General features: G+C 36.4%; 1 protein-coding gene across 2 annotated transcripts; it reads right to left on the reverse strand.

Moving 5' to 3' along the window:
• Positions 1–977: 977 nt before the first annotated feature.
• Positions 978–6,709, reverse strand: LOC143535357 (phospholipid:diacylglycerol acyltransferase 1-like). Of its 2 annotated transcripts, none has more exons than XM_077029637.1 (6): positions 6,270–6,709; positions 2,987–3,209; positions 2,622–2,905; positions 2,204–2,522; positions 1,849–2,108; positions 978–1,758 (listed from the first exon to the last, which is right to left on the reverse strand). In XM_077029637.1, the coding sequence occupies exons 1-6, from the start codon at positions 6,707–6,709 to the stop codon at positions 1,275–1,277; spliced, it is 2,010 nt and encodes a 669-aa protein (XP_076885752.1). In that variant the 3' UTR covers positions 978–1,274. The 2 variants fall into 2 exon arrangements, with proteins under 2 accessions (XP_076885752.1, XP_076885753.1); XM_077029638.1 differs by lacking the exon at positions 6,270–6,709 and adding an exon at positions 5,369–5,385.
• Between the last annotated feature and the right edge of the window lie 4,681 nt (positions 6,710–11,390).

The following is an 11,390-nucleotide window of genomic DNA, read 5'->3' on the forward strand; positions in this document are numbered from 1 at the left end:
AATATATATTTTTATACATAATATTATAATAGAAAAACATAAATAAAAATAATTATCAAATAAAAATAATTGATAAGTAGTAAACGAGCCAAGTCCGAACCGAGCTCGAGCTTGATAATCTACTCACAAGCTGAGCTCGAGTTTTGAAAATAGAGCTCGAAACAAGCCGAGCTCGAGCTCTGTGTAAGTTAAACGAGCCGAGCTCGAGCCTAGTCGAGCTCGGGCTTGGCTCGGCTCGTTTGCACCCCTACGCGTGGTTATTGTTGTTTGTTCGTTATCAGTTAAGTTTGTTACGGTACCGACTTAGGTTATATTATGCCAGCCGAAAGAGTATACGACTATACATGTGAAGTGGTGATATATTTAAAGGTTATGATAACACTGGTACTGGTACCGATGTTATTTTGTCAAAGTAGATGTTGTTTGTCATGGTATCGACACTGCTACGGAATAAAGTCGTGATATACCTAAAAGGTTACGATAACACTTATATCAGTATCGATGTTATTTTGTTAGAATAGATACCGATTTAGTCTAAACGAGTTTTGACCAATTTCGGGTCGAGTCTGAAAACACTTCTAGCAAAATGGACTGTGTTCGGGTCAACGTGACATATCCACTTGATGTGTGTCAAGTTGACGAGCAGGATTTCACTTGTGTATGTTCAATTATGTTTATGCTTTGTTTACTTTATATATGTTTGGTTTATGATTTGCAATTGTTTGGGGATAAATGGAGGATGGTGTTGTGATTTTGGTACAAATGAAAAATCAAAGAAGATCAAAGTTTCAATGGGAGGTGCCCTGTTGCTTCGATTTGGAGTTGAACTCAGCGATGGTCGATAGTGTTAACTAGACAAGTGATATAACATTTAGATATATAAAATATATAACGTAGGATAATTAAAATGTTTAAAAGATGGGACTTCCGCCAACCGCACAAAGGTAGAATTATTAAAATCCAATCTGCTTTTCTAAAACTGATCAAAATATATCAAGATACAACAAACAAGTTATTTATGGCTGTCTAAGGAAGCAACATGCTACACATTACAAAATAATACACCCACAATACAGATTTGTGGGTTAATCATGTATACATGGTACGTTAAATACATAAGTAAATCTAAGGTAAAGAACTAGAGAACCATACAAAAGCTTATATTACATCTAATCATCTTCCATATACGGTTCTCAGACTAAAGCCGCTTATGCAATAAACGCACCCAAAAATACACATACCTTCATATTCCTATTTGTATTAACTCAAACTTTTCATAACTTCAAATTGACTTTCTCGGACCACTCGAATATATCTGTGTACACCTGATCACCTCCCAGCTCTTCACCCGTGGCTCCGGCTGCAACTCTGATAACATCTTCAATCAACTGGAAATTACCCATAATATCGACGTGGGCCCCACTCTGTGTGCCCCGGCCCTCAAGAATGTTAGCTGGAGGGTTGTGATCGTATTCCCGAACATATGTTTTGATTCCCGAAGGATTGAATCGGGTTTTCCCACGCCAACCTTTTGCACACATGTAACCCGCGCTCAATGCTGGTACGGTTTCATCACCATCAACTGTATAAACCCCATCTTTTAAGCAACCATCCTCGTTTTTATCCTTTGCTGATGTGTCAATTTGGAATGGTATGTAGCATTCAGCTGCGGTTGTGAGTTTATAAACATATCCTCTTTCGGTTGGGATACCAACTCCATACATTGAATAAATCTCCATGTCTGGAGCGTTTGGTAACCTGAAAATGGATATTATTGCTAAATACTAAATGGCAAAAAGGTCATTTTGTAAATGATACATAGCAAACATATGTTACAAAGATTCTTACTTTGTCTCCAATGGATTAGACCAATATTTGTAATGTTTGTATTTTGGGTCATCCAAGTTATCAGCAATACCATACGAGAAATGAGCACTACCGCGCTCCATCATTTTTGGAGCAACAAACTCAAGCAAATCCACAATGTCGCTAGCTGTATAAACCTTGTACTCTGCAACAGCCTTAATTCCACCAAATCCCATGTCATGGTATTCGGTCCACACATCTCGACATGTATTGTTTGCCACATTGTTACCCTTCACAGCACCCTAAACATCAACACTTACTTTAGAACACATTATTGGTTCTGAAACTGCAGTAATACGATATGATTGTTTGAACAAACTAATACTAAAAATCATACCCTGAATTCTATTCTCTCGATCTCTGAAGATGGCGCCTCTGCTGCATCTCTCCCAAACGATATTATTCTTCCATAATTTGCATGAGTTGCTTCAATTTCCGACTCGCTTTGGGTGGAAGATTCAGTGTCATTTTTTGCATGTTTTCTCTTACTTGGACTATACCCATCTTCGGGTGACCAATCAAGACCACCCCAAATGGCGTCCCCACCTTTCGGTATCATGGACATAGTTGAATCCCACGTCCGGCTCATTCTCATCACATGTTGTAATGTTTGAATCTGAAATAAATCTGAGTCCAACACACCCGGTGCAAGAGCCCTGCAAATAAGTTGCATACAAGTAATATTAAATGTTAATTTGTTAATATAAACCCGACTGATGTATTACATGCTAAAGTTTAACTATAAACCTAAGTACCTGACTGATGCAATATCTTTGGCTTCAGCAGAGAAAAGCCCGGCTACAGCTTTTGGGACACCTAAAAACGGTCCACCAATATTCATCACCGCCTTTATGTGTTTAGCACACCAATCTGGTCCACCTCCACCACCCGTTGGAGCCGGTGCTTCCACCCATTTCATGAAATGCAGGAAGTAGATAACACCCATTGAATGCGGGATAATAACCGCCTTTCTACCGCCATTTGTAGCAACCATCAGTTCTATATTGCTCTTTATTTGGCTCAATGTTTGGTCTCTTACCTGCACACAGCAAAACAACCCATTTCAGTTATGACCTGGCCCATCCATCTTGCCACCTGGTTAAGCAGAAACAAAACCTACCTCTGTGTTTTGAAATGAGAGTCTCCAGTCATATGCAGCCATGTACATATTTTTCTCTTCGTATCCAACACGGGCCAAGTTAGCAATCAAAACAGCCCAAACAAAATATCCTGGGGCGAAGTAGTCAGCAGCTACAAGTCCATTGACAGGTCTGACCCGTATACCTGGTGGATCCATCCCAGTTTTGTTGTCTAGAGACATATGTTGTACCCAACATGAAGGCCTGCAACATATCCACAACCACATATAACACACAATTATATACAAAACACATAAATTGTTATAATACATAATTATATATAAGCAACTTCACTTCCAAATTATGCAAATAATCTACATTTTGGCATCCAATAACTTACAAAGCATGCTAATCTTTGCATCCTGCCACTGAATTATGCATTTAAATACTCTACAGAAAGCATTCTATTAGTGAGTTGACAGAGTTAGTTACACAGTTGACTTTGAATTAGTTATAAGCCGATGTATTAGTCTATAACTCTATATGTAGTTAGTTACACAGTTGACTTTGAATTAGTTATAAGCCTATTTATCAGTCTATAACTCTATATGTAGATGTATTGAGACTCATTTACTAACAAAAACACAATTAATAAAATTACCTACTTTCTGTTTGTTCTCTCGCACTATCATTTAAAGAGATTACAAGAAACAAATTGATAATAAGAAGCTTAGGTCAAACTTCAAAGCCTGCAATCACTACAATATGACAAAAAACTCACATAAATCATAAAATTCAAAATAATCATGTAACATGTATAGCTACAAAGAGCAATTCTCTTATAACATACTAATTTAACCCTAATTTGTCTAATCAAGTGATCTAGTAACTTATAACAACTAGATCATAGTTGTTAATAGTGAATAGCGAATGATAGCGACAAGCTACCCATACGCTATGTTCCTGTCACGGGATTATGCGTATAAACGATCTACAGAAGGCATTATATTAGTAAGTTGACTGTGTTACGTACACAGTTGACTTTGAGCTAGTCCAACTAACACACCTGTGTCTGTGTAAGCCTATGTATTAGTCTACTATGCATAGATGCATTAGGGGTGTTTAGCCTAGCTTTTATTTTTTGGCTTATGCTTATATTTTAAAGTAGCTTATAGCTTATTTTTTATTATTTGATAAGCTCTTTTTAAGTGTTTGGATTAGCTTATATTTTACAAGTTGATAATAAGTTGTTAAATCCACCATTCTTTAATTTGTTAGAGTAATAAGTTGCTTTAATAAGTATTAATCCACCACCATTTGGGGCAAATGAGTAACTTACACCCTTACACAAATAAGATTCATCAAATAAGCTAAAAAACCATCTTCAAATAAGCTTCTTCAAATTAGCTTATATAAGCTTATAAGCATAAGCTTAAAAGGCTAAACCAAACACCAAGTTAAGCTTATTTTGTTAAAAAAAGCTAAAAAAGCTATAAGCCTTATTAAATAAGCTAGGCCAAACACCCCTAAGATTCACTGTCTAACTAGCAAATACACAATTAATAGAATCACCTACTTGCCTACTTTCTCCATCTACTCTCTCACCAGTCACCACAACTAAAACAATTAAAACTTCATTTAAAGAGATGTAGGTCAAAGCCTGGAGCCTACAACCTGCTACTGGACCACATAAATCAAAAAATCAAAAACTAATCATGTAACATGTATAATCAGTTAATCACAAAGGGCAAATCTCTTATAACATGCTAATTTAACCCTAATTTGTCCAGTCTAGCGATCTAGTAAAGTTATAACAATCAGATCTCCAACTAACTAGTTTTTAGCAAGTTCACTAAGTCACTGAGGGTTAGTTAGATTTCTTGTTAGTTGGCCTAACTAACACACTTGTGTGTTGCATAGTAAGCCTATGTATTAGTCTATACATAGATGCATTAAGATTCAGTGTAAGCCAACAAAAACCCAATTAACAGAATCACCTACTTTCTCCACCTACCCTCTCACCACAACTAAAACAATAAAAACTTCATTTAAAGAGCTTTAGGTCAAATCCTAGAGCCAGTAACCTGCTACTGGATCACATATAGTCATGTAACATGTATAATCACAAAGAGCAACTCTCTTATATAAGTTCATTAATATTAATAAATAATAAATGAGCCGTGCCGTGCCCGAGCTTGAAAAAACTACTCACAAGCCTAGCTCAAGCCTAGTCAAGATCAGGCTCGTCTCGGCTCTTTTACATATATAATCAAAAAGAGCAAATCTGTTATACGGTTATACCATGCTAATCTAACCCTGATTAGTCAAATTAATCAATCTAATAACTTATAACAACCAGATCTTCAACTAACTACACTTCTAGGTTACGTCCAAACAACAATTTGTCAATAACTTAATAATACCTCTTATAAACCTCACCAAACGTATATAAGCTCATTAACAAATAATAAGCTATCCGAGCCCGAGCTTGAAAAAAACTACTCATGAGCCGAGCTTGAGCTCTTGTAAGTCAAAACGAGGCGAGCTTGAGCCTAGCCAAGATCGGGCTCGGCTCGGCTAATTTGCAACTGATCTAATAACTTATAACAACTAACAATCCATCAATTACTTAATAAATAGTAGTGATAATAATAATAACAATACCTCTTATAAACCTCACCAAACATATATAAGTTCATTAATAACTAAAAAATCAGCTGATCCGAGCCCGAGCTTGAAAAAACTACTCACGAGCCAAGCTCAAGCTCTTGTAAGTCAAAACGAGCTAAGCTAAAGCCTAGTCAATAGCAGGCTCGGCTCGTTTACATATAGTTCACATATATAATCACAAAAGGCAAATTTTTTATAACACGCAAACCTAACCCTGAGTTGTCTAATCAATCAATCAATCTAATAACTTATAACAATCAGATCTCCAACTAACAATCCATCAACAACAACAACAGCAAATAATACCTCTTATAAACCTCACCAAACGTATATAAGTTCGTTAATAAAATAATAATAGTAATAATAATAATGCCTCACCAAGCGTACATAATAAGTTCATTAATAAATAACAAACCAGCTGATCCGAGCCCGAGCTTGAAAACAACTACTCACGAGCCAAGCTCAAACTCTTGTAAGTCAAAACAAGCCAAGCTCAAGCCTAGTCAAGATCAGGCTCGGCTCGATTACATGCTAATAGTCAAATCAACCGATTAATAACGTTCAATAACCAGATCTCCAACTAATTACACTCCTAAGATACGTATATCAATCAACAATCTATCAATTACTTAACAATAATAATAATAATAATACCTCTTATAGACTTCACCAAACGTACCACCCCAAAGCCTCTTCCTAAACAATCCATCCATACACTGATGACCTTCCCATAGCTCAAGTCCACCTGTCACAATCCCAGGCACAAACACCACCGGATGCTTCGCCTTCAGTCCTTCCTTCACACACTTCACCCCTGGCGGATCCGGAAACGGGCCGGATATCGCTTCGGTCACGAACTGCGGGAACGACGCCGGCATCGCATTGTACAGGAACAGTAACAGCCACCATACCGAGCACACGCACCCGACGAACCAACAGCAGTTATCGAGGCACGAGTAGTTCTTTATTTTATTATTCTTTCCTGATTTTTTTATAGGTTTTGAGTCCTTAATATCGTCGTCGTCTTCGTCGGGTTTTGGATCCGGATGGGAGTCTTCGGGTTGTTTGTTTCGTCTTCGGAGTGTTGTGGCCATGGTTTAGATGAGGGAGTGTGAGGTGGAGATGATGATGATGATGATGATGACGTAGGTGGTGACGGTGAGTTGGTTGGCCGGTGGTGGTGGTGGTGAAGAGTAATGAGAGCGGCCGGGACATTGGCTCAGGACTTGTGTGGATGGTTTAAGAGGATTGGGTGGGTGGTCGTGGGTCCGGAATGGGTTTGTTTTATTATATGATAATAATAATATCTTCCTAATTTAATATTCCCATGAATACCATATTATTTTGACTTTCTACATTGCTCAAAAATTCTTTTTTTTTAACGGCCGACAAGCATTGAATGCTTAGGTATTTTGTATGTGGTGACTTAATGGTAAAAGGTCACCATCAGTTAGCCGAACCCAATCATACGGAGCTCTTAAACGCCTCCAAGTTATCTTCAATTTCGAGGAAATCTCACTCGTCCGAAGAACCACTTGTGGTAAAACCAAGACGCTTTCATTGAGTCACCCATATTCCCTTCAAAATGTTGTAAATAGGGATTGAACTTAGGTCTCTATTGAGAAACTCATACTTTCTACCATTACACCACATTGAAAATGATTCTAGATGAAAAGATATTTTTTTCATACACTTTTTATATTTTGTGTTGTGAACTATGAACCCAAGCTAGTAGAGAAATATATAGGAGGAAGGTGTGTTTGGCATGGGTAGTGGAATACCGAAATGAAAGAGATAATGGAATGGATAAGTGAAATTGATAATTACTGCTTCATTGAAATGTTTGGTTACATAAGATTATGAAATGAATAAATATTTTGTGTTGTTTGGTAGGTGAAAAAAAAGAATGAATAAAATAACAGTGGTAGTGAGTAGCGGCGGTAGGTGGTGGTGGTGGAGGTTGGAGTTGGTAGTGGTGGTGGTTGTGGGTTGTGGAGGTGATGTTGGGTGAAAGAGAGAAAGAAATTAAAATAAATAAACAAACAATCAAACAATAGGAGGATGAAATGAATTTGAAGTGCTTTAGGGTGAATTGAATAGACGAGATACAGATGATTTCGTTCAATTGACCAGTAAAACATCAATTTTTTTTTCATTCTCAAACATTAGTTCATTCAATTTCGTCTCTTATTTTTGCATACCAAACACCACCTAAATATTTATACAATTAGTTACTTTCTTTAGAAAGGAAATACAATGGGTATATTTAAGAAAAGAAAGCTGGTAGAAGAAGACAAGTCTTGTTTAGATGTTAATAACCTTATCTCCACTTGATACTTCAGAATCAGTTGTCTTATTTCATTAAGAGTCTTATTAAGAATTCCAATGGGATTAAGTGAAGGAAAATGAATGTGCATTTATAATACTGCCTCTAATTATACATCATTTTAGTGAATGAATGTTGATCTTTTGTGAAGGCAAAGACTTGACACATACATCATTTGGTTTGTTTCATTTTGCTATGAATAAAAGGATGTGATATTCATGTGTATAGCAACTTTCAGTTCCTTTCTAGTTTCTAGCATTATTACAAAAATAAAAGTCAAAGTTTGTTTCAAGGTTGTTAAAAAAACCATAACCCAACTAGATGTATAGAATTAACCAAATTTATTCGAAACTGATTTATTTTGTGCGTGATCAATAATTTTGATTATGCCTCGATTAAAATGTATAACAAACTTATAGACATCCTATCGTTTTTTCAATACTATCGATATGATTGTATAACATCATCCTATTAGTTTTGGTATTTATCCATTGACGTGTTCGATAAATTGTCCCATATTTAAAACTAAAATAAAAATGTCTACTAGGCACTACGTGATCGATAAATTGCATCGAATAAACAACTTTAATTTTACATAAATGGCCTTTGAATTTGTGTGGCCTAAAAAAACGATAAAGAGATTAAAATTTAAAAACTATAGACAGAATTACAAATTTTGTCCTTTAAAATAAGACGAATTACGGTTCGTGTCCTTTTCTAAGTTTCTTTGCAGGCGGTGTACTTTAAACTTTTTTTTCCTACAAGTTTTGTCCTTTACGCTAACTGGGTTAGAAAAAGTCAGTTAAATCCCCTCACGTGAGGCGCATGTGAGGGCATTTTGGTCTTTTTGCCTACCCTGCAACAACTTCTTCTTCTTCATTTTGCAGATCTTAAGCTTCTGTTTCTGTATCTATTAACACACACACACTTTGGATTCATCAATTAACAATCTAGGGTTTCACCAATGGATCCCACCGTCTCCCCCTTCCTCCTCCCTGCCACCGTCTTCTCCGACGACGAACACCATCTCCACTCCCACAAGAAACCACAACCATGGAGATTTTGTTCATATGATGGTTTCTTACTGAATTCCATATTCAGTAGTAGAAACAATATTAATATCCACTGGAACAATTAAATTAATGAAAACTATGCAAATTACCTCAATAACCTAATCCTGTATATTGATAATGATAATTAGGGCTCAAATAACAAAATATCCTAATTAATAATAATAATAATAATAGAAACCTCAGGACTGGATTTGGTTTGCTTCTGCGTGATATCCAGTTTCGAATTCTCCAAAGTCACCGTACCTAAGGCGCAGTACTGTCATTTCATCACCGGTCCATGAGCCACCGCCGCCGAACACTCCATCCGGAACATAGCGTTCGAGTCCGGCCACGGCATCTCCGTCAACAACCGCAGACGAGTTCCTGACCACTAATACCTTCCGGCAGGGCGACGCAAGCTTCCGGGCAGAGAACGGTAGCAGAGGATTGAAAAAAATGGAGTTGGTTGTGGTTTCTTGTGGGAGTGGAGATGGTGTTCGTCGTCGGAGAAACGGTGGCGGCGGAGAAGACGGTGGCAGGGAGGAGGAAGGGGGAGACGGTGGGATCCATTGGTGAAACCCTAGATTGTTAATTGATGAATCCAAAGTGTGTGTGTGTTAATAGATACAGAAACAGAAGCTTAAGATCTGCAAAATGAAGAAGAAGAAGTTGTTGCAGGGTAGGCAAAAAGACCAAAATGCCCTCACATGCGCCTCACGTGAGGGGATTTAACTGACTTTTTCTAACCCAGTTAGCGTAAAGGACAAAACTTGTAGGAAAAAAAAGTTTAAAGTACACCGCCTGCAAGGAAACTTAGAAAAGGACACGAACCGTAATTCGTCTTATTTTAAAGGACAAAATTTGTAATTCTGTCAAAACTATATATAAAAAACAAAAGAAATAAGAAAAAAAAGGGGATAATGAGTAAAGTACCAAAATTTTCATTATGGTTTGATCAATTATGCAACACTTATTCAAAAAATTTGTTTTGTGTAATAGGATCATCGAAGCTTTATTACATCCAAATTACTAACTCTGTTAGTTTATATTTTTTTTTGTTAAGTCAGTGGTAAAATAGTCTTTTTAGTATACTTTAGTATTTTAATTGTTTTTTTAATCATTTAATATTAATATTTAAACATCTAATTGTTAAACTTTATTAGTATTTTTTTTCTAATTGTTCTTAATAAATATATGGTGTTACTTGCAAATTTCAAAGTGTTGACTCTCAATTTTGAAAATGAAAAAAGTATAATATCTCGTTTATTTGACATAATTATGGTAGGCATCGTGTGGAGGCTTATGTTTTGAGTTTATTTATGTAACCCGATCATTTTACTTGTTCACATTATTAGATTATGAATCATCTTTGATGACTAGAGATTTGCTCTCGGATCGAGGCGGGCAAAAACGGGCTCGAGCAAAAAAGCGAGTTTGTATCAAAAGAACGAGTATTTATCTATACAAGCGTATGTTGATTCAATGTATTAAATTATATTAGATGTGTGTTAATGATAAGCTATTATTATATATAAACTGTAATATTAAATCAATATTAGACGATCAAGCTTGGATCACTCGTGCGTCTTGTGTTGAGCTCGGAACGACTCGGCTCTAACGGACACGAATTCAGGGGCTTGGCGGCAATGTTTGTGTAACCCCGTGGGGGGGGGGGGTCATTCAAAGCAACAAGGTATTGAAATTACTCAATGTTTTGTGTTTGTTTGTTTAACTATACATATATTATTTTTCTGTTCATTGTTTACCAAAACGAACCTCTTCATATTCGAATTCATTCGTTTAAAATCTAAACGTACACAATTGACCTAACTGTACATAGAAAAACCAAAACGAACGTAACCGAATACAATCCATTCGTATCCGCTCATGTTTGTTCGCTTATGTTTGCATCAATATATAATTAACAAACATACCGTACACGCCGACTTTCACGTACATAAGAAAATTGAAATGCCCGTTCGCTTAATCAAATGCTTCATGTGTAAATAAACAAACGAATAGTAGTTCTTTTGGCATGCCTAATGCTGTGTTCCCAAGTTTACTTAACGAAAGAATGAAAAGAAAAAGAAACCACTTCCATTCATTTCCTTTCCTTTCCTTTCCTTTCTTACCCTTTATTTTCTTTTCCATCCAATTTCTTCCATTTTAAAAAGAAACAATTTACTCTTGTTTCTCTCTGTATATCTCACTCTCTTTTCTTTCCTTTCTCCCCCTTTAATAAAACTAATCATCTACTTTCCTTCCTTTTCTTTTCTTAAAAAAAACCTCAGGAATCCTCTCTTTCTTTCTCCTTCTTTCCTTTCTATCCTTAAACCTTTTCTTTCCTTACAAAAATTGCTCAGGAACGACACCCTCTCTTTCTTTCTCCCTCTTTCC

The sequence above is a fragment of the Bidens hawaiensis genome, unplaced genomic scaffold, assembly GCF_021521415.1.
Source record: "Bidens hawaiensis isolate Kalapana, Puna unplaced genomic scaffold, B.hawaiensis_p1.1 tig00010467_1, whole genome shotgun sequence".
NCBI classification, from domain to species: domain Eukaryota; kingdom Viridiplantae; phylum Streptophyta; class Magnoliopsida; order Asterales; family Asteraceae; genus Bidens; species Bidens hawaiensis.

Excerpts from the sequence above, each read along its gene's own strand:
- LOC143535357 (XM_077029637.1), bottom strand. The coding sequence starts at position 6,709 with ATGGCCACAACACTCCGAAGACGAAACAAACAACCCGAAGACTCCCAT. Across the intron at positions 2,906-2,986 it reads TCTCATTTCAAAACACAGAG|GTAAGAGACCAAACATTGAG; the intron begins GTAGGTTTTGTT and ends TGCTGTGTGCAG. Across the intron at positions 2,109-2,203 it reads TCGAGAGAATAGAATTCAGG|GGTGCTGTGAAGGGTAACAA; the intron begins GTATGATTTTTA and ends GTTGATGTTTAG.